This window comes from Phoenix dactylifera, chromosome 4, assembly GCF_051530095.1.
Source record: "Phoenix dactylifera cultivar Ajwa chromosome 4, Ajwa_hap1_PhDact_Kaust_v1.1, whole genome shotgun sequence".
In the NCBI taxonomy this organism is placed as follows: domain Eukaryota; kingdom Viridiplantae; phylum Streptophyta; class Magnoliopsida; order Arecales; family Arecaceae; genus Phoenix; species Phoenix dactylifera.
In genome coordinates this window covers 1,464,134-1,487,843 of record NC_143193.1, presented here as the reverse complement: position 1 = coordinate 1,487,843, position 23,710 = coordinate 1,464,134, and the positions used below count along the sequence as shown (strand labels likewise).

At 38.4% G+C, this 23,710-nt stretch overlaps 2 protein-coding genes across 3 annotated transcripts; both read left to right on the top strand.

The window, feature by feature from the left end:
• Positions 1-414: 414 nt before the first annotated feature.
• Positions 415-3,211, top strand: LOC103708127 (transcription factor BC1-like). The gene is made up of 8 exons (XM_088720774.1): positions 415-1,119; positions 1,240-1,425; positions 1,520-1,585; positions 1,684-1,752; positions 1,836-1,919; positions 2,032-2,184; positions 2,288-2,403; positions 2,517-3,211. Exons 1-7 carry the CDS (start codon positions 751-753, stop codon positions 2,375-2,377), a joined length of 1,017 nt encoding a protein of 338 aa, XP_088576900.1. The 5' UTR covers positions 415-750; the 3' UTR covers positions 2,378-2,403; positions 2,517-3,211.
• Positions 3,212-12,152: 8,941 nt separating this feature from the next.
• On the top strand, positions 12,153-22,995 carry LOC103708125 (uncharacterized). Of its 2 annotated transcripts, none has more exons than XM_088719509.2 (2): positions 12,153-13,446; positions 22,458-22,995. In XM_088719509.2, exon 1 carries the CDS (start codon positions 12,410-12,412, stop codon positions 13,361-13,363), a length of 954 nt encoding a protein of 317 aa, XP_088575635.1. In that variant the 5' UTR covers positions 12,153-12,409; the 3' UTR covers positions 13,364-13,446; positions 22,458-22,995. The 2 variants fall into 2 exon arrangements, with proteins under 2 accessions (XP_088575635.1, XP_089786121.1); XM_089929995.1 differs by having other exon boundaries at positions 22,398-22,995.
• The last annotated feature ends 715 nt before the right edge of the window (positions 22,996-23,710 follow it).

Genomic DNA, 23,710 nt, shown 5'->3' with positions numbered 1-23,710 from the left:
ATCTCCTTATTTTCCTTTAGCTATTGACTTTCATGTCTCTCAGGATTCTTTCTTACTATGATTTTCTGAAAGGTGATTGTGGAAGGTTTATGCATAGGTCCTCTTCTTCTTCTTCATTCTTCTTCTTTGGTACGGCTCACACCCAATGCGGCCAATAAGACCAGAAAATAAAAAGCTACAAAAAGACTTTGATGCAGACTCGTGATCCACCCAGATAAAACCAGGTAGGAGCCACACTCCCCCATAGATTCTCTTTTTGATGGCACCATAATGAATTGGCTTAAACAATAGACGTTTAGATACTGGGCCAACCTAAGCATATGAAAGTTATTTAAGTTTTAAATGCCCAAAGAAGTTACTATACGAAGTGAATGACCAATAATGGATTTGTAATCAAAGAAAAAAAGAGGACATCACCTTGAACTAATCTGGTCTCTTAAACATTGCAAAAAACCTAGAGTCTTATAACACCACAAGAACCTGCCACTCTTTATGGTTCCTTGATAGCACACCTTACCCAGGCTTAGCATCAAGGAAGAGGACAGAATTGATAAGACCAGTCAAATGTACACATATCTGATGGGGCCTCTCTCTGTCTCTCTCTTCCTCCCTCCCTCCACCCTCCCCTCTTGCTCAAACTTTTATATAAACTAGGCTAGGCCTGCCATCAGACCCACCCTGCCTTGCTGCTTTGCTCTTCTGTTCTCTCCTCCTTACTTGGCTTTTAATACCAACCCTCAGCTCTCCACAATGGAAGCCTTCTCATACGAGCAGCACCAAGGACCTTTCTTTCTAGACTCTCCTATCCTTCCATCCACCCTCTTTGAGATGCCCCTTCCCACACAGCAAGTTGGAGAGATGAACAATAACTCCCCTTCTTGCTTCCCCTACTGCTTCTCACCTGAAGCCATCCTAGGGGTCTCATCAGTTGATACCAGAGCCTATGAGAGCAGCAGCTCTCTTGACACTGCCGCAAAAGCTCCTTCACTTGAGAGTCAGGTTGCTCCTCCACCAGTGGTAATGGAATCCCATGATGAGAAGGTTCCCAAACACCATGGCTCCATGGGGAAGAAAACAAAGAATGGAGGCAAGACTTGCTTGAGTTCAGGTCACTCCAAAGTAAGGACAGCAGAAATCGTTGACCATGCAAAAAAAAAGATTTCTGTCTTTCGAGTGGTTGGCAGGTCCTGTTTTCAAATATTTCATTTTTCTTTGCTAAGTGATGTTTCATGTTGTTAGAGTGCGAAGGAAAGCAAGAGTGGGAAGCAGAGAAAACGCAATGGTGAGTTGAAGGGAAAAGAGGAGAAGAAGCCCAAATGTGATGATTCCAAAGCCACAGAGGCTGGTGAAGAGCTCCCTGCAGGGTACATTCATGTAAGAGCAAGGAGAGGTCAAGCAACAGACAGCCACAGCCTTGCGGAAAGGGTACCACTCCTGCACACTTGAATGCACCCTTTTGCTATTGTGACCAAAATGATCTGTAACTCATAGCTTCAAAACATGTCATTGGGGTTTTCAGGTCAGAAGGGAGAAGATAAGTGAGAGGATGAAGATGCTGCAAGGTCTTGTTCCTGGCTGTGATAAGGTGAAGCTTCTCTCTATATTGTGCCACTTTGTATACAACTACAAGGATTAGATTTATAGACATTTTACTGAACCATTGCTAATGGTTTTGATTTGTAGGCTACTGGAAAGGCCCTAATGCTGGATGAGATAATTAACTATGTGCAATCTTTGCAGCACCAAGTTGAGGTAGAAGTGATAAATTTATAGTCTCCCTCCTTATTTGGCAGATCTGAAGTGATTCTAATGCAGCATATTTATTGCAAGTGCAGTTTCTTTCCATGAGGCTTGCTTCCACAAATCCCCTGTTATATGACTTTGGGGTGGATCTTGATGACTACATGAATAAATCAGAGGCAGGATAAAAATCCAAAATTTATTTTATATGTCTTTGTTTGTAGTTCCTTGTTATGCATTGATTTCCGTGCATGGTATCTGATATTGGTGGATTTGTAACAAAAAATTCAGAAAATGGGGAGCATACCTCTTCAAGTGCCACTTGTGAACCAAACCACTCACATTCAGCCTACAGCTTTTGAGAATGCTACAAATAGCTACCAAATGATGCATCCTTCTATGCCTCTTTCACTACATTGCCAGGGACCCACTGCCTTTCCTCAGGTCTTTATTCTGTTTAAAGGATCATTTATTTTGAAACATAAAGTTCTTAACAAGTTATCCAAATATATGTCCTTTGTTACTAAATAAAGCACTTCTTTTGCAGGATGGTGGCAGTCTTATGATCCAAGTGGGAGAACAAAGACAACAAATTCTCAATCAATTTGAGTTCAACAATATGAGCTCTTTTCAGTAGATAAACAATAGCCTTTGATACTCTTGGTAAGCATAAGAAATATGCCTTAAGGCCAAATCCATGGTGCTTCCTTATATTCTCTTTATCTTACCTCAAGTGTGCTTCTCTTCTCATGTTTTCCATGTTCTTGTAACTGCAGCATGAAGAGAAACAGTACTGTGGCCAGTTGGAGACATAGCAGTACAAGAGACCCAGATGGACAGCTCTCTCGTTGCTCTTGAGATGGTTTTTGCCCACAATGCCTTGCTCCTCATTCCATGTCAATAAGAGCTTCCTTCCAGAGTTTGCACTAAATTTGTGATACAAGGGCAAAGCCAGGGCATGGAAAAGCTGACAATGTTGAGACTGTATCTCCAATAGATTCATGCACAATACCAAGAGGCTATTCCTGGATGTTAAACTTAAAAAGAATAATAAGAAAAATTAAAAAGTTGTTTTTTTTTTATTTTTGTAATATTCTCAGTTTTACACAGAGAGAGAGGGGGGGGAGAGAGCTGAAGGATCCTTGTATCACAGGAAGCTGATAAGACTGGGCACTGAGATAAGATTTCTTTGCTGCTTTTTTGGACTTTTTTTTCCGAAAATTCATGCGTATTTGTATAATCTTCAATATACTGTTATTGTTGCTATTTAAGTTGTGGATCTGAGCAAAATATACTGAGTGTATGATTGTAGACAAGGCATCTTAGTGGAAAATATATGCTTCACTTTTTACTAGGCACAATGTTTGTCCTTGACCATGACAATTCTCACCAAAACTATAGAGAACTGAAGAATTTTATGTCTATTTTTATCTAATGCATTTGCAGTCATTAGTTTTTTTTTTTTTTTGGTATTCAGGAGATTGGAGGCATACAACCATGTGAAAAACAAATAGTCTGAAAAAATAACAGAATTTCTCTTTTTTTGTTCACAGCCTTTATATTAAGTGCATCAATTTTGGAGTATTCATTTGTAATAACCTAGGACCTCACTTAAGAAAAGTTAGCCGAAAATTATTTTTTTAAGTTCGTTAGTTCTGTATAAGTACCCAAAATATTCTCAATAAATAACTGATGTGGGATTAAACACACGACCGCAGGTTCTCACAACTCTCTCGTTCAAGCTCTGACGTCCTCGTCAGGCTAAAGATTTAAGTCGATTCAAATCTAATCATAAACATTACAATTGGATTGTGGTCATCCTCTATGAACCCGTGCTGTAGTGTTTTCTAGTCCATATAGGCTATAGGCCAAGTTCGCTTTGATATCATTTGTCACATCCCATGACCTCATCCAAAAAGACTAGCCGAAAGGTATTTTTTTTGGTTCCTTTGTTCTGTAAGTACCTAAAATCTTCTTGGTGAATAACCGATGTGAGACTTAACACGACCATTTTAACTGTGCATACTTTAGTCGTTGCAGAGCTCATCGGATGCTTCACCAGAATCTTAGCTTAAAAGCTATAAATATTCATAGTATCACCACATTTCCTTGCAATGCAGATGTCATTAAATCTCTTAATCATCATCGATCATCACATGTGGCCATAGTTAGCAGAATTAAGTCTCTCTCTCAGCGACATGATTAAAAACGATTTGCTATGATGTATGCATATTTTATAAATATCAAAGGTCACCAATTAGTTACTTGCATGAAATTTTATGTTGACAACAATTAGATTCTTTAGCAAGATGATTGATTAAGTTAATCCATACGAACAGATAAAACTCTGTCCCTTATTAAGTATGGTAGTCTTTCTTGATTCAGAAGAAGAAAGGTAGCATCTTGTCACCAGTTTAGCCGACTGGCTCTGCAATAACCTTGATTCTCTTGAAGACTGTAATTGTAGCATGTCAAATGGCCAGATCAGCTTAATCTTAGCCTAACATGCGTTAATGAAATGACCTAGATCTATGATGAATTGCAAGCTTCTCTATATCAACTTCATAAAAGAATCTGAGAGAATGAAAATGGTTAGACACCTTGTATTAAAAACTGTTCTCACTTCTGAATCTTTGACTCCCGACACTGACCAAGCAATCCAACCTATCAGATAAAGATGACATGGTTAGACTACCTTCGGTAGATTATCCAAACTGCAATGTGCTTGCTTTTGCATGCTTTTTAGGGTTGTCGAAGGAACGACCATGAGCTAAATTTTAGAACAAATATCAATAGACTCTGAGGCTGATCATGTCTCTAAGTAGGTTGCTGAATCAAAGCACCTAAGGAGTTGAAAAGAGAGAGCAGACGATTTTCTCTATCAATAAATTTAATTAGATCCTAGGCAGACTATTATTTAGCACTCATTTGGTTTGTTGGAAAAACATCTCTCTTTTTTTTTTTTTCTAAAATGGGCATTTCATACATTGCGAGTATGGATACATCTAATAATATCAGAAAACAATAAGTCAATATATATATATATATATATATATATATATATATATATATATATATATATATATATATATATATATATATATATATATATATATATATATATATATATATATAGAGAGAGAGAGAGAGAGAGAGAGAGAGAGAGAGAGAGAGAGAGAGAGAGAGAGAGAGAGAGAGGTGTGTGTGTATTTTGTTGACTATACTTTCCCGTTCTCCTCCCGCGGACCAAATGAGTCGTCTCATCCGTAACATGACTAACATCTCTCTCGTCCTTTTTATTTGTTTGGTTAACTTGGCCCCACTAGGCCTATATGAGACCGAAAGTATGGCTCTCGAACCACCTCTTGAGGAATCAAAACACAAAGTTTCACATTCATGAATCATATTTTTTTGGGTAATTGACTTTCCCATCCCTCTAAAGACTCCACTGTAACAAAAAGTCCTATTTTTTTCTTCTTTTTCTTTTCTTGATGTAAGGGAGGTCAAAAACCAGTTCCGACGGCAAGAGTTCATCGAGCCTCTGGGGCTGTTTCCAGGTGTTCGGACACTTGGAACCATGACATGGTGGTCTCCATCTTTACGGCTTCCATCCCATTTAATTCTGGGGAACCAAGAGATAAGGAAGGCTTAGGTGGTTGGCTAGCTCCGCTCCTCGGCGGGGCCCTGCCGACATGGGGCGGTGCCGGCTAGGCTCCGGTTACTGGGCCCCAAACTGGCCGAGGAGGAACATCTCCGCATGGAGCCGGCCATGGCTTTGTCTCTCTCTCTCTCTCTCTCTCTCTGAAAGAGAGAGTTAGAAAGACAAAAGCTTGAAGCCATGTGAGATAGAAGCTGACAATGGATCCAATGTTAGCTATGTCCACATCTAAGCATGGGCTGCACCCCCCCCCCCCCCCCCCCCCCCCCTCTCTCTCTCTGTGTCTGTGTCTGTGTGTGTGTGTGTGTGAGGAGCTCTCCAACTCAGGCCTTATAGGTCTGGACCTCCCTGGTGCTAATGGTATAACAGCCATTGCAAAGGTTCAGAGGATCCAATTAGCTGTACTTTTGGCATGGTGCATGCATAAGGATTGGATCATTAACCTGAAATTTTGCACCCTGCCTGCATATCGATTCGATAGCAATCATGAACTTTGATGCATGGAAGTGATCTTACCAATTCAAGTTGTTTGCTAAATCTGGTAGATGCATTCCCTTTTTTTTTTTGTCCTCATGGATTTACTATAAGATATTTACTATGAAGAGGTGTAGATATAAGACCAAGAAAGGAGGATACGTGAAAGAAGTCCACCTTATATGAGATGAAGTAGGCTTGTGGAGCTGAAAAATAAGAAGTGGAGACACATATGGACCCAACCATTACGGTAGGGTTGGGTGCTGACAGTAGAAATATTGATAAATAATAGTTTTAGATTCATTTTTTTTTTGTCGGATCAAAAATAATAATCAACCCTGCGTATAATGTCATAATATGTCTTACGTGGTGTGTTTGTCATTTCTCATTTTACCTATTAATAAAAGTTTTTATTTTCGGATCGGTAGCTGGTGGTATTATCTATCATTTCTATTACAAAGTTAAAAAAAAAAGCCGGATAGGATTTATTATCAAGATTATAAGCTTAGTTGAATCCTATCTATGTCAAGTAAACTAGGGCTTGTCCTGTTGCCTGTTGGTCACATCTGTATTTCATACTTAGAGATTTTAAGTCTTGGATAGTGCATCTTCAAATTTTTTTTTGAAAAAAAACAACGAGGATCTTAATTATATATGGTTTAGGCATTACTATATTAAACAATCATTGGTTCTTAATGGACAAAAATCTCGTCCCATAAACACATCTCCATCTGCTTATGAGTGACCCACTATCCCCTTAATGAAAGGAGAAAGAGACACCAAGCAAGGACAAGATGGATGGTTTTGGACAAGCATCAAAGATGGGTGCAAGAGGAACCTAAAATTCTACAGGAAAAAGTTAGACAATGACATAAGATCCATTGAACTCTTAGACTTTTTCTATACTTGATGAGTCATGAATGAGTGCATTAGTATGAGCCAAGACAAAAATCATGGTAAGATTACAACCGGCACATATTTGCATTTCGTTATCTGCGAGAAACTCTTGATATTTTTTTCAGAGTAATTGTCATGAAACCTGTATTTCGATTACATTTTGAACATGTGACATGGGTGATAAGTTTCAATTCATAGCAAGTATGCAATTGCATCTGCTTGTTGGAAAGCTTGCCTGCCTTGATTTATAAAGAGGTAAGATTCCTTGATGATTGACATAAAGCCAATACAAAACTATTTGTGACTTAGGCTGGTCAATAATGACACAGTATTGTAGGAGCAGGGTAGGCCTAAAATATATTGTTTCTTGATCCTCTTATAAAATGTGTCATGAGAGATCAAGGATTCAGAATTTGGATGCCAAATGCTCAAGACACACATTCCTTCTTTGGCTGAAGGAGTTGTGGCACATATTTAAGTGGCTCAACCATTAGCTCATCAAGTCAAGCAATAACCCTCAATCAAGTCGAACTTGTTAAAGTTAATGTATTCGATTGAGCCTATTCAGATGTGGCCCACAACAACACACATCAAGATTTATTTTAGTTATTTTAATTTGATCTGCAACTCATTTGAGAGTGTTTGTGAGGTCCTCCCCATCAGGAATACTCGAAGTTGGGTTTGAAAAATCAAAGTGCTGCTCGTGGACGACGAGGAGCATATTCAGATCTTCTTCTTACAATTGCAGTCAGACTGGTTCCAGAGATCATAAAGGTATCAATAGCTTGATCTTCATGCAAGTTTTATTGCCCCATACATTTTAATAAAATCCATGCTACAAGCTATGATGCCACGGTGTATCCGAGCCAAGCATAACATGATATATTGGAGCAATTGAATCCATTCTGTCAAAATTTTCAGGGTGAAGTACAGTTCTTCTTTTGGAAATTTCATTGATTATCCCTATTCAAGCTCCACTATTGAATTGGATAGCTTTATAAATTGGCTTATGACCATGTACATGGGCAGCAACCATGATAACAGTGACCTTAAGTGCTCAAATTATGGAGTGCTGCAGAATTCTTTTTGAGTATAACAAAGCCCATTATCATACAAGCTAAAACTGTTCAATTGGGTCCCCATACATCACAACATGGAGGTCAGAACTCAAATGGTACAGTTCTTTTTGTCTAAAGCCTCAACCTACATTGCATTTGGTGCAAAAGTTCACATGTAGGCCAGTGACATAAGCCAAAATCTTTAAAGTTTGCATGGGCCTGGCTGCTCAGGGATGCCTCTGAACACTGTTCTCAAGGTGGATATGTGTTGAATTGCAGACAAAGTACCCTGTGGATGCACCATGCCCTTTTGTTCCCCCTCTGAATGCTCAGTAGAGAAGGGTGGTGGCCATTTGGCCAAATTGTTCTCAGATGGGGTGGCAGGAGTGCTATCGCCGATCGATCGATGCCCTAGATCATCGAACAATTTAGGGATGGTCCGGCGTACCAATTGTTGCTCCTGCCTCCATGAAAGGACCAAGTAATATGGTCAGAATTTGATCACAGAGTATGGTTTTGGTTACAATATATTTGACAAATACTTTTTCCTCCTTGCTAAGACAAGCAATGCATGTGCATGCTGAGCATTTGCCTGTAGTGGTTTGGTTGAGTTGGGGGCTTTCAAGTCTTTATGGTGATAGCTACATTTTGTCAGGAAAGATGGCCCTGCATGCCATGTTGATTACTTCAGAAGACCCCACTCTCTAGAGAAGTTCAAAGGAAAAAAAAGGAAAACAAAGAAGGTCGACTTTGTTTCCTCAAAGCCCCCACCTCCGTTTTCTTAAGGTCAATTTTGACAGCTCAGTCCTGGATGAAGGCAGAAGAGGAGGGGCCGGATTTGTAATCAGGGGTCCAAGCTCCAGCATGGTGGCAGCAGGGGGTTGTCAGATCTTCGGCACATCGGTTCCAGGGGCAAAACTCCAGACGGCTTGGATGGAAATGCGGTATACGCGGCGTGTACTTCAGACGAGCTCCATCCTCTTGGAGGGCGATTTGGCCACAGTAATCAGCTGGGTCCGAAAGAGCACACACAACGATGGAAAAGTTCATTCTTTGCTCCGTGATATATGGTTGATGATAAGGAAGGGTATTACTTTTCAGACTATGCATGTATATCGTGAAGCTAATGAGGCGGCGGACTGGGTAGCGGCGTATGTCACGAGCCAGTCAGGAAGCACCCTATGGGTTGGGGAGGATGACTTGTCTGGTATACTTCGGAATCTTTTGTCTGCAGATTCTACTGGGTGTATTCGTATCCGTGTTATATAAAATGCCCATTTCAGTTAAAATAAAAAAGAAAACAAGAAAACAAGAAGGCGAATAGGAAGAAGGAAAGAAGAGTTTGTCATTCCATGCAAATTGTAGGCGCAATCTCGGTCCTATAACTGTCATGAAGATTGATTTAATATTCTGACTGAGCCATGATTTCAACATGTCGGCCTTCGGATCCTTTCCCTACATAATATAAGAACCATCATTTATATCACAGATTCAATACATAAATGTAATCTTGCTAGGTCGATGAGCATTAATTAGAGGTTTATTCTCCGATTGGTGATTTTGATCTGAAATCATGTAAGGTTTATGTAGATCATCTTTGTATAGAACATAGATTTGCGGTTAATACAATTAGAACTTTTTTATTCCTTTTCTTAGATGTTGGATAAATTTGCCACCGAAAAAATAAGATGTTGGGTAAGGGTGTTTACCGATTTACTTGAAAAGTTTTTTGTTTTTTCATTCCAAAAGTAATTAAATTGCGATAGAAGAAAAATTCTAAAAAAATATTATTTTTTATTTCAAATTAAATTCTAAAGCTTAGTTGTGTTCGAAAACTTTGCAGCCCAAAGATTTCCAAGCTGGGTTTGAATGGACACTTGATTTGAGCTCGACACAGCTTGACAAACAAGCCATATTAGGTCTCGGGCCAGAAGCTTTAGGCCGAGAACGGGCCCAAATTTTCTCGCTGGAGATGGATTCAGGCCTAGGCCCAGCCCAGCCAGTTTACATGCCTAATTCTATGTATTTTAAATTTAATAGAAGGCTCTGGATATGCTTTCTGTTTATAATCAAGATACTCAATTGATTCCTCCAGGTATGAGGAAGAGATCTTATTTTATTATGAATGTTGATCTTCTAAACATGGAAGATTAATTTATGAATTGTATACATTTGAATGACGATAATAGAGTTTGTAGAAGCATGCTAGATCTGCTATTGAACATCTTCTGTTGTTCGATATTTGGAAGCTGGCGGATACCTCCACCTCACTTGTTGCAAATCATGCCTATAGGGAAGCCAACAATGCAACAGATTGGTTGGTCTCTTTTATTACCGATTATTCTGGTAACATTTTATAAACGTCGTATGCTAGTACTTTTGTTTAGTTTAGAGGTGTTATGTTTTCTGACTTTATTATACTTTCTGACGTATATAAGCCATCCAAATTTATCAAAAAAAAAAAATCATTTTAGTGGACTCGACCTTAACAATTAAATAGCAAACTAAGATCCAAATAGCTGATGCTAAATTTATGAGACAAGGTCTATGATTCATGATTGACATATTATGGATTATGGAGTATGCTTAAGAACTAAAAGCTTTTGAATATTTGATGAAGACAAGCAGATACATAAAAAAAGTAGACATAAGAAAGAACAATTGTTGCAGGACATAGGTCCCAAGAAGCTCATGACATGCACAAGGACAGAATGGAGTTATAGGAACAGCTCTTAGTTTTTGCATGGATCAAGCCTTTGCCTCAGACTAGTAGTTTTGCTGGAATTTCATATATGCTGTGCTTACATCCATATTACAGGGGTTTTTGATACGGATGGTTTTGGGTTCAAAGGTTTGACCTGTATCCACCCATCTAATTATATGTTAAAAGTGTAGACATGAAATTATATGTTATTTATATGGATAAAATTTTATGTTAATGTTTATAAAATATTATATATAGCAACATATTAATTAGACATGAAATTAATGGATCAACATTGCTTGATATATTAACTAGGCTTGTGCTATGTTAATTGTATAATGTGGAGTTTAAGCAAGTTAATCAGGTCATTTGTGACCCGATCTGACCCATTAATCGTGGGTTAGATGGGTCAGAACAAGTTAGTTTTGGATTGGAATTATTGATCTTTTTATTACATATCCTGTGTTTGGGTTTATAGTTTTTTCAAAACAACAATGTCTCAACCTAGCACAAACTCGACCCAACCTAATCTATTGCCGCTACCCGGACTCGATATCTTGGCATAAGCTCGACCCAACCTAAGTTAGTCCTTGCTAATTCAACGAGCACCCAAGTCGATCATCTCATCTGTGACCCAACCCAACCCATTAATCAAGTAGGTTGGATCGGGTCATGTTACTATTTAATAAAAAGTTAGTTTCAGGTTGGAGTAATTGATTCTTTCAGTACATGTCTTAGGTTTGGTTCTGGCAGTTTTCTCAACATATTAACATCTCAACCCAGCACAAACTTGACCCAATCCAATCTTTTACTGCTATCCCCACTTGACATCTTGGCATAAGCTTGGCCAAGCCTAAGTTAGTCCTTGGAAATTTGACAAGTGCCCAAACAAAACTTTGCAAATCTAATAATTGGCATAGGTTAGTTGAGAATTTAATTTGAACAAGCTAAGGATGGGCCACATCCTGAACTGCAACAACTTCCACTGTGCAATTCTTTGGTGGTTTCTACATAGGACCATGAAAATGAATTAGGATACTGTGGATATTAAGCCCCTCAAAAAGAGTGAATTTGAGTTTCCAAGAAAAATCTTTGTAGATTTTTTATTGGCTTTGAGTATGGTTTCTTCTGGAGCATGGTCCAAAATTATTTGTATCAGCCTCGTGTCAAATGTTCGATGATAAATTTTCCATATTGCAAAAACATATTAAATTTTAATAAAAAATTACATACCTAAGGTATTGGATTTCTAACTTTTCATATCAAAACTAAGCTAGTATAATTTTCAACAACCGCATCTTCTTCTCGTTGATAGATATTTTCTATCTCCACTTGCGATTTGCTTTACCCTACTTTTATATATATATATATATATATATATATATATATATATATATATATATATATATATCCTATGCCTTCAACAACTAGATTATTCAAGTATTTTTTTTTTTAATCTGAGGAGATGGAATATTTGAGTAATTTGAGTAAAAGAGTAGTAAATACAGTGGTTAAAAATGTCTTTTTTATTTTTTTATTTTTTTTTTTTTTGTAGTAAACATGTAAAGGTATTTAGACCAGAGAATCCAGCACCTAAATCCTGATTACCTCCGCACCCCCACTTTTTTAGAACACAACCGGGAATAAAACAAACCCACACCAAGAAAACCCACGGTCGCACCCACAGATATGGATAAGGATAATTAAAAAAATAAAAACCCCATCTCCATCTCCATCTCCATCTCCGATTCTCCATCTCCATCTCCATCTCTCCTACCTTCCCTCGCCACTGACACTGTGAGCTCTCCCCCACCTCTTTTCCCAATCTGTTTCCCCTTTTCGCTTCCCCGTTTCTCCCGCTCCCTATCCAAAGCTCGAATGGCGGACCCCCAGCCGCCGGAGGCCCCCAACAACGGCACCGCCTCCACCGCCGCCGCCGACCCCCCCGCCGCTGCCGCGGCCTTTGCCGCTGCCGCTGCCGCTGCTGCCTCCGCCGCTGGTGGCGAAACCCTCGTCCCGGGCTCCAAGCGGCAGCGCCGCCCCAGCGTCCGGCTCGGCGACATCGGCGGGCAACCCGCTGCCATCCCCTCCGAGCCCCACCCCCGCCGCGGCAAGCAGTGGAAGATCTCTTCCTCCGCCTCCGCCGCCGGCGACCACCACCCCCGCCTCCCCCCGCCGCCCAGGGACCCCTCTAAGCCCTTCTCCAAGACCCGCCCCCTCACCACCCTCGGCCCTGGCGAGACCCGCGACTCCCCCGCCGAGGACCGAGTCCTCCTCCCCGTCGACGAGAACCTGGAGCCCCTCGCCGTCGCGATCCGCCGGGGGGTGCGAGACGCCAAGGCCCGGCGGGCCATCGCGAGGCGGGCGAGGTCGGTTTGGACCTCCAAGGTCGACGAGGGAACGGACGCCCTCGACCTGAAGTCGAGCGGCGGGGATGACGGAGGAGAAGAGGGATACCGGGAGTTCGACGACCTCCGGCGGGAGGACTCCGAGAGCCCGAGAGCGGCGGTGGGGGTTAGGGTTAGGGTTTCCGACAGCAGGGATATAGGTCCGGCCACTGATGCCGCGGAAGGGGATTTGCCGTCGGAGACCCACGATGGGGATTGGGACAACCAGAATGGACGGTGCGGATGGCACGAGGACGGCGGAGTCCGGTCGTGGCTGAACCGGTTGGGGCTCGGCCGGTATGCACCGGTGTTCGAGATCCATGAGGTGGATGATGAGGTGCTACCGTTCCTGACTCTTGAAGACTTGAAGGACATGGGGATCAATGCGGTGGGGTCAAGAAGGAAGATGTACTGCGCCATCCAGAAGCTCAAGGGCTTCTTGTGAGAGTTTCTGTCAAGAATGTTGTTGAAAAGGAAAAAGAGAAGTTTCAAAACTGGCGGCGAGATGGGAATTGCAAGCCTGAAATGGTTGGTTGGTGTTCCTCTGTTTTGTACAAATCCACTCAATATAAGTTTTTCTTAATTTAATACTGTCACTTGCTTTAACATATGATATTTTGTTGAATATTTTGAATGTGTCTGCTTTTGTTGTCTGGTCAAATTGTTGAAATAGCTGGCCTTGGTAGATAATGTGCGAAGTTGCAGCAGATATTTTATGAACAAAAGCAAATTTAGTAGAGAAGTGGAGGAGGAAGAAGAGACTGGTTTAACTTGTACTTGAAGTTAGAACCAGTTAATCACTGGAGTAGTGTGAAATTCGATAGACATCATTTTATGTAATAGTGCTTTCTTTTTAACTTAGCTATACATGATTTCAGGAGTTGATTCTGATCTCAAAACCCTTAGCCTGTCTCTTAACATCAATAGTGGATGCCGCTTTGGATTCCAAACTTTGTGTTTCAGAACTTTTGGAATGGGTTTTTTTTCCGTTCTTGCTCATTGTACCCTTCATGCTTCATGAACATGATACTGGCTTGATATGGGCAATAAAAAAGAAGCTCGTAGACATGCATACAAATAGGTTCAAGGGAGGTGCAAGTTAGGGGGAATATTGAACTACGTTGCCGCTGAATTTTTTTTATCTCATGCTTGTTTGACAGGCATCTCGCTCTAGGATTTGCATTCATCTTTCAACTCTTCATACATCTTATCGATTGATCTAGAAACCTAAATCTAGAATTAAAGGATAATAAGCCTATGATGACATTCTGGATCACAAAAAGATGAGGAACAAGAATATATTATCTTCTTCTATTCAATAGTTCCTACGGTATCTCTCTGTGTTTGTATTTTTATGTGTTTAATGAAAAATTTCCTGTACCAAGGATGTGTTAATTTCAATGATATTTATCTTATTCAGGCTATCTCTAGCACATGCCTTAGACTTTAAATCCCACATTGTCCATAATGCTCTTGTTCTAGGGACATGCGTAGTTGGTGGAGGAGGTTAGTAATTATTAAGCTTTTAATATTCAGTTTTGCAGATTTTTCTGTAGACCTTGTATCATTCGCTACTATTTTTTGTTGTTGATTTGCTTGGTGATGGTAACATTCTCTTGTAATTCCTCATTGAGGTTTTCTTGAAAGGATATATGAAATTATCTTTCAAAAGGAGCGATTAGGAATAATTTAGGAACTTTAGAAGGGTGCTGTAAAATTAAGTTGTCATGGGTATGCTTGATGAGTAAGTATATGCAGCTTTGCTTGGACAATGTCTAGATAGGATGGGGTTTGTACTTGAGGTGTATGGAACAGCATAGTCACCATAAGGAATTGAGCAGAGGTATTGCATCAATTTTGTCAACCAATCAAGTATTGGATGTTGGAGTGAGAATTTTGGGAATGTGGAAGGGGTTAGGAAATGATGTAGTACTTTCATCTGCATGAAATTTGAAAAGAATCAAAGTGTGGCAGGTTAGTAGGTTGTCATCGTTTTTGTTTTGTTTCATTTTTTTTTGTGGCTGCCAATTATGGCGACCTTATATGTTTCTAACTGAGCTAGTTTGGGCTGTGGTGAGAACTTTCTACTCCGAAGGTCTGAGGGGACTTTCCATTCATTTGTCAGAAGATTAAGGGTCTTATGAGGGATCAACAGGGCTATGACAGATGCTCTTATATTTGTGTAGTCATCTTCTAGTGAGATAGTAGATATGGCAAGAAAGGGGTCTTTGACAAATTTGGCTTTAGGTGCCAAGTTTGGAAAAATGATACTTGGTCAAGTGCAGCTCATAAGTAGTTAGACTTTAGCAAACCCTTTCAAAGTTTCTCTCATCTTTCGCAAGTGAATGGAAAAGCCAATTCATATGCTTGAGGGGTCCAAGAGTTGAAAGTTCATTCTACAAAAGCACTTGTAATATGCTGGTGTGCACTTCTCATTTTCTTATAAATATATAGATAAACTAATACATATCAGTCGGTGATTATTTTTTTTTACTTGCACGAGGTTTAATGTTTTCATATGTTGATGATATTATCATGGGGGTAATGAGACCTTAAAGCATGGTCTGCTGTGCCGGTACTAGGCTCCGGCCTGGTTGCATGGTGGCATGGGTTGGTACGAGCCTGCAACAAAGTTTATCTCTAGATAATCAAAGCTGACTCCAAATAGTTCAGATAGGGGTTGATGGTTATGGTTTCAATATGCAACAACACTAGGTATCCTTTTTCTATTCATAAGGCAATGGAAAAGCTAGAAATGAAGTAAATTCTTGAAAACTATCTTTGAGCTTAAATAGATTGCAACTTAGTACTTCATATTTTGATGAGTTCATGCAACAAAAGCTTGAAATAACATCAAAGTTTATCCCTAGATAATCAAAGCTGACTCCAAATAGTTCAAATAGGGGTTGATGGTTATGGTTACAATATGCAGCAACACAAGGTATCCTTTTTCTATTCGTAAGGCAATGGAAAAGCTAGAAATGAAGTAAATTCTTGAAAACTATCTTTGAGTTTAAACAGAATGCAACTCAGTACTTCATATTTTGATGAGTTCATGCAACAAAAGCTTGAAATAACATCAAAGTTTATCCCTAGATAATCAAAGCTGACTCCAAATAGTTCAGATAGGGGTTGATGGTTATGGTTACAATATGCAACAACATCAGGTATCCTTTTTCTATTCATAAGGCAATGGAAAATCTAGAAATGAAGTAAATTCTTGAAAACTTTCTTTGAGAAATAGAAGCCAGAGTATCAACTTTTAGATTGAATGGAAGGAGTTTTGAATCTTGACATGGATATGCATTTAGATTTAAAACAAGAAGGGGGCATCGAGAGAAAGTTGAATGGTAAATGTTAATTTTTTTAAAAAAATTCTTTCTATTGTTCCTTTTTTTTTCGGAAGAAGGTTCACATGAACTTTCTTGTTAGATAGGCATCTGATTGAACAATGTCTTTAGCTCAAATGAGATAATGAAATGTGATTTTTTATACTACTACTAGTTGGAGAGACAAAAATTGTGAATTTGGAGGTTAGGTTAATGGGATGACTAATGAAATAGCAGGATGATTTTAAAGGAAGTTGTCAGGATTTTGATAAAGTAGAGGTTCAGCAAGCTAGATGATTTTGGAGGAGAGTCCAAGTCAGCAACAGACTATGCAAGTCTGTAGTGGTCGTATATTACATTTGCTAAAGAGGAACTATTGAGTATTGGTACATGAGTAATGATGATAGAAAGACCATGTGGAACTGCTTTTGATTGGTTATCTGATTTCAAAATTAACTGTTCTGATACAGCATTGAATTTCTGCATGTTTAATTGACTATTTGCACTGTCTTTGCATTTATTGGTCAACTATTATGAAGAAATGGGAGAAGCAAAAGCATTTCAACATTTCTCCATTGATAACAACCTGGAGGAACCGACTTTTAGAGAGAGATAATATTAAATTTTAAATAGTTTTTCCAGAAATTGATCGCAGATATTGAATAATTGGGCAGATGTAGTGCCAATGTTGATCTGGTATTAACCACAAAGCCCAGGTATTTTAGAGATGGCTTACAGAATAGAATTTTGTTATCCTTGAGATTGCCATCAAATATATCAGTGATCTCTGGAGTAAAATAACCATTTGTAGAATGATTCTTTGGATTTTCATGGTCATGCATTATAAAAAATCATAGTTTGGTTGATTGGCATTGGGATTTTCCAAATATATGCATGCCAAAAGATATTGTAAAACTTCGTAAATTTATGCGACCGTTATAATGTTATACATGCAGATGCAGCTGTAGATTATCATTTTGTAATAGCGAGTAGATTTTGATCTTAGATCCTCATGTTCCATCTTCTTTGAACTAAATTAACTTGGCAAATTTGACAATTTACATAGATTTGATGGAGCCAACTTATGTGTGATGTCTTGGCTATCTTGTACAAGCAAATTAGAAAACTTATCTTTTGGACTATGGATGAAGTATTTGGAACCAGAAAAAAGTTGATAAATAGTTCAGGAAACCAACCTTCAGATCAATCACATTAACTTGTTACATTAAGGATTTTAACAGCAAAAGCATTCAATCTAATTAGGATGAGGAAGCATTTGGGAGACATGGCAGGGCTAAATCAATTTTTCAAGCAAGCTTGTATGGTATCAGTCTAGCTGTGTTTGCAGCTATATGGGTGTTGACTGCAAACAGTGCCTAATACCAGATGATAGATGAAAGCTATATCTGAGGCAAACTTCTACCTATTCTGGATTACTCACTCAGAGTTTGTGAAACATTGCTACAGAGGAGGAAGACATACCTTCTGACTGAAAATAGAGAAAGCGTTACTAGTGGGGTGAAGTGAAATATTCTTATCTTGATTGCTCAGCCAACATGATGACCAGTTATTTGAGTGTGAAGAAGAGGACGTTACTCATAGGACAAGCTTAATTGTGTTTGTGTGAAGACCAACTTTAAGTTGCAGAAGGACCATGTATGTGCCGAAAGTTACTGGCCTGTACTTATTGTGTATGATTATCATTGAATATTAAGTGAGAGGAATAATACGCTAAACATCTACCAATGGCAGATATTGTGATGGCAAAGTCCAAAAAAAGAGAGTAAAATAATCTATCGAATTGCCTAGACAAATTCATGACAGGACACAGCAGAGATTGCAAGCAATATGTGATCTCTACTGGCAAGCATGTGATGTGATGGGGTGAATTAATTCTCATTTTTGTTTTGTTGGAAACAATACTCATGAAGGTGTAACTACATCCAATAGCAGCCAAGTTGTCTATCGTTTATTGAGAAAATAAACAACACTTGCTATATGTTGTGGTTTTTTATGGTATTGTCCAAGTGTTCCATTGGTTTTGTTACTTGACCCAAGAGAACAAATTCCCAATTACATTTGAAGTCTTCATCATGTTTTTTTTTTAATTTCATCAGATAATCACAAACATTTATACTTCATTGTACATTTAACAAATCATATCTGAGTGTGTACAGGTGCACCGCAAGAATTTCACTGCACATTTCTCATCTTTTCTTAACTATCTATGAACTTGCAGTGCAGATAATTTGTTACAATATCTATTCTCTCACCCTAATGATGGCAGCACATGGAGTAATCCGATAAAACTCAGGTTCTTATGTTGAGCATTTTACACATTACAGAATTTTCCACTGTAAAAATCCACATGCCCACATAGCCTTGCCTATACAGGTCTAGCGCCTGCATGTTTCATCTTAAGCTCTCTTGGAACATATTGTTAAAATCTTTAATCAGCAGAAGAAAATGTTAGCATGGGTTAACATGTGTCTTGAGGAGACAAGGGTTAATAGATTTGATAGGTGGTACATGGGATCATCAATGATCGGTGTATGGAGTGAGGTTTTTGAGAGGGAGAATGCGTGTAAGAGGGAGAAATGGACTCTTCTTGTTCAAACTTTGAGCGTGGAGTTATAAAGTACTTGCATGGATGTGCAAGTTTGGCTCCTCCACTGTCATTGGGAAGGGCCAGGTAGAAAAGGAGATTTATTCAGTTATAGACATGAAACTACAAGCTAATCAAAAGACCAGGCTTGATGCACATTTATAGTCTTTAAAGGTTTAAATTTCTCGGTGTATTGGCCTGTACATGGCACATTAGCCTTGAACTGGTACATGGGGCCTTGGTATGCCCCAGTATCTTCAAACTGGGCCTGAACCACTCATATTTTGCTGGATTGGGGCAGATCTAACCTGAACAGCTTGGTGTCGAGAAGGATAAATATAATCTCACCCCCAAGGTGGTAAGAGGCATCGGGAAGCTCTCCAAGTGCCAGATTTGCAGAATCTGATAAACTGTAAAATGCATAAATATAGTTTTTCAATTTTTTTTAATTAGGTATGTGAAATTACATATTACACTACAAAACACATGTTAAATAGCAATAAAAAGCTTCAGCACACATAAAATAAGGATGATCCAAGCATTTGAAGCACTATGCTCAAGCTGAGGGCTAAAAATGGCCATACCAAGGCCAAGGGTGTACTAGCCGGCCCAAGCTGTGCTCTCTGGTACAAAGTGTTGGTAAGGTATGTACTGCAGCGTGTATTTTGAATTACCTGGGACTAGTACTTTCTGTGCCTCAATTTTGCTTAAAATTTGAACTCCATACCAAAGATTCAAGAAGATGTACATAGTTAATTTCTGCCAAGTTCTACATACAGAATAAGATATGGTTTCAACATATGTTTTTTTCTTGATGGATCCTCAAGAACTACAAATATACACAGAAAATCATTTCTTTAAAAATTGCATGATTTTCTCTTGTTGCCATTTCTATAGGATTTCTGGTGATGTTTGATGCCTCTATTTGATATGGTGACAGTTCTTAAGCTGGTTTGCATGTCAGGTATTGAACAGGATTCAAAGAAAAATCATTAGGTGTCTTTTTAAGAAAAAGAATGAACATTGTGTTTTCACAGAAAAGAACTTTTTGTTTAAAAAACAATAACAAACAACAGATTTGTGTGTAAGTCTTCATTTGAGATCATGTATGGATGAACATCCAGGCATACGTGACTTCACAGGGTCTCTGAGAATGAGCAGAGCTGAAGATTCCCGCAGATTTTAACTGATGATAGGGATGTCAAAATGGAGGTGGAATGGTCTAGTGTTAGATAAGAAGGGAGATTTTGACAAGCTTGGATTACCAAAGTGATTTATGTTGATGCTTCACTTGGTCACAGAGCATCTCATGGTTAAAGCTGACAACAAGTTGAAGAGTGTAAAAACCAGGTGTTCAAAATGTTACGGATCTTTTGTAGGATAAGTTAATATATTTTATTGTTGATCTTGCAACTATGCGGAGTACCGCATGTCAGCAGACACTTGGCTGCCCATCTTGCAAATGTGGGAAAATCCCACCTCTGATTTTGAACCCTGTAGTTTCAAGTCACTCATGTATGCAAGGTTCTTTTTACTTTGCAACATATGTTTTTCAGCAAAAGGAAGGAGACAGAAGTACATTTTGACTCGAGAACGAATCCTCTCAGATGAGATAACCAGCATATGTCTCCTTTTTGGTTGTGGCATGTTTGGTTATCGGTGAGAGTCCTATGCACAATAGGACATTTTTGAGTTTTAATTTGAACAGTTATAGATTGGTTTGAGGCTAGTTTGAGTTACTTATTTGGTGGGAGGCAAAACTAGAGATCAGAATCAGCTTCTTGGGTGTACTTGAAGAGTGGAATCAATTCCAAGTCTGGATGAGAGTCACAAAGTCCATGTGTATGAATGCTGTAAAAACCTTACTATTATTTTTGTAGACTGTCGTTTAAATTGCATAGGCATTTTCTTTTCTTTTGTGGATTCAGGAGGTTCCCCTGGCAGATTCAGTTGTATGGTAATTGAGGGTTAATGTGTTCTTGTCTCTCGTTGAATCCATGTTAGCTACTATCTATATATTATATGAAATATCAACAGTTGGTGTTTTGAAATATTATTTGATCTCTCCGTTATCAGGATTAGAATGAGGGGTGAACTTGAATATCCAAATTTTTCCCATATCCTAGTCTTTAAACACATACTGGAAAATTTTTTCAATGAAATCATCAGTTCACCTGAACCTGAAGGTCATTGTGTTTACTCACTTAACTGTTTTCTACACCATGACTCTTTATTCACTCACCTAGTGCATTGACTTTGAAATGCTGACAAATTTTCTATAAACTGACACCCGACTGTCCTTCAGTATAACTGTTTTTTTTTTCCCTGTTAAATTTATGTTGAGTTGGAAAGAACTGGTGTGTTGCCATAGCTTCTTACAGTTGCCATGGCACTGTAGCACCTGAAGTTAGCATTATATGTGTGCTTATAGAATTTCTGCCATATTTGCTATAGATTTTGAATAAACTTTTCTGGCAAAATTTAAAGATTACAGGTTTAAGTTGAGACTCGAGGTAATGGTCCTTTTGTTCATGTTGTAATGATGCACAAAATCTTATTTCCATTTAGAGAAGCATTTTCAAATTGCTCTTTGCTCTTCATATGTATTCTTTCTTGTGAGATGATCATTATCGATAATCATGTCAACATGTGTTCCTTGCTTCTACCTTGTGACAGGACATGTAACGAAACTTGTAGATCCACCATCCTTTATCTTGCTTGCATTTGATATGGTTTGATATTTATCCTAAAATTTCTAGCTTACAAGCATATGGCTGTTCTTTCTTCTGTAGTAAGTTATAATAGCAACTTTTGGTAAATATGATTGTTCTACAGTCAATAGTAAATTAGAACTCATTTCTGCAATTATAAAGTGTTTTCTAATTTCGCTTTGTTTTTCTTCTGGTGTTTGTTAAATGAAAATTATGACTTGGTTCCTGCTTCCGCCTCTGGTTCTACCCTTGAAAATGTCTCAGTGAGGTCATATTGGTATTCATACATAGTATCTAATTTTGCTGTTGCTTCTGATCAGATGCATTAATTTTGCGAAAAGAAATAAAATTTTCTATCCTGGTTAGTGCATGGCGGGTGATGCATTTCCTTTGGCATGTGGCATTTAGTTGGATAGAAAGAAACTAGAATTCAAGGATTATTTTTTTATTCCTGTTTCTTACCTTTACTGGCACATTATTCTTGTGTGTTACTTTATGAGAAGATTTTTCTAATAGGATTCCTAGAATGTAGTGTCTGATACTTGCGATATCCTTTTCTTTATGGGATCAGAACATGTTACACATGTTTCCATTATTTTTCCATGAAAGGATGCCTATGATCAATGTGGATAGTATGCTCCTCAAAATGGTTTTCAGAAAGAATTACATGCAGGGGCCTATGCTTGCCCTGATGCTGGTGGCTGTGTGTTTTAGGATCTCATGGTCGTTGTAGCTGGGTCCTCCTCACTAACTGTCTGCGCCCTTCTAGTTTGGTCTATGAAGTTAATGAACCTGTCTTATTTACTTGTTCTTTTGTTTGGAACCATGACTAAGGCCTTAAAATTTTCTCCTTGACTATTGGAGGATGCTGACACCCAACTGGTATTATCTCAGTGCTGTACATGAGATGGATCTTTTACGGCGTTTTTGTATCTCTCCGGGTTCGATCCTCATCATATTTTCTGGGTGTATATATGACCAGAATCCAGTTGCTGTTCTGTTCTTAGTACAGCAGTTGTCAAAGTCCTATATAATTTAAAGCTAGTTGCTGTTTTTGTTTTCAGATGATGCATAAGATGTGCCATGATGAGCACAACGAATGTTGTTCATGTGGCTAGACTGTTTTTAATTTCTCCAACTATATTTTATTTTATTTGTATATATCCAATGATCAACATGGATTGGTGATGTCATTGTGGGCTCAAATGCAGTACAGAGATTAGATTTCATGCTCTTTTATGCCCTTGAAGGTTCAAAATTAGAAGCTCATGAATTCGAATCATCTCACCTGTATAGGGATAGAAATTTGGATTCAAACTCTAAGCTTTTGGTTATAATAGCGATAACTCCTGTATTGAGATACAAATTTGGATTTGAACACTGAGCTTATGGTTATGATGGCAATAACTCCAATAGTTTTTCATTGTAAAAATTTTGTGCATTAATGTTGGTTATCCTTTACCTCGCAACTGGTTTTGATATACACAGAAGTTTAGCAGGAGAGGAACTGAACCTCGTCTCGCTCTAAATTCGCTCTTTTTATGTACTCTTATATTTCTTGGATTTTATGTACTCTTATATTTCTTGGATTAACTAAACACTCTCTTAAGATTCACCCTTTAATAAATCATTGGAAAGAGGGGGAGAGGCTGAAAATGGCGAACAATTTATTAGATATATGCCAGATAATTATGATATATAGAATGAATTTTTGCTTGCATACCCTTATAAATATTTGCAATTGCATGTATCCTTTGGCAAATTTACTTTATGCATGCATATTTATTTCTGTTTTCTTTGCATATCCTTATAAATATCTAAAATTTTATTAATTTGTGCATTATTTTTTCTAAATGTAGATCCTTAATTCAATAAATGCATGCAAATAGTATATTTATGAGTGTGTAAATATAATTTTAGATATTTTTAAAGATATACAGACAAAAAAAATCTTATTGAATCGCACTCATCAATGGAATGCCCCTTAAATGAACTGTGTCCAGCATCAATGTCCAAGACTAACCATATTAGGACTTAAATCAGATAACTGCATACTTTGAGGATGCAGATGGCCTCACAGATGATGCCCGCCTTCAAATATTTTTCAATTTGCTTTTAAATAGTTTCTTTTGGGAGGTGAATAACAT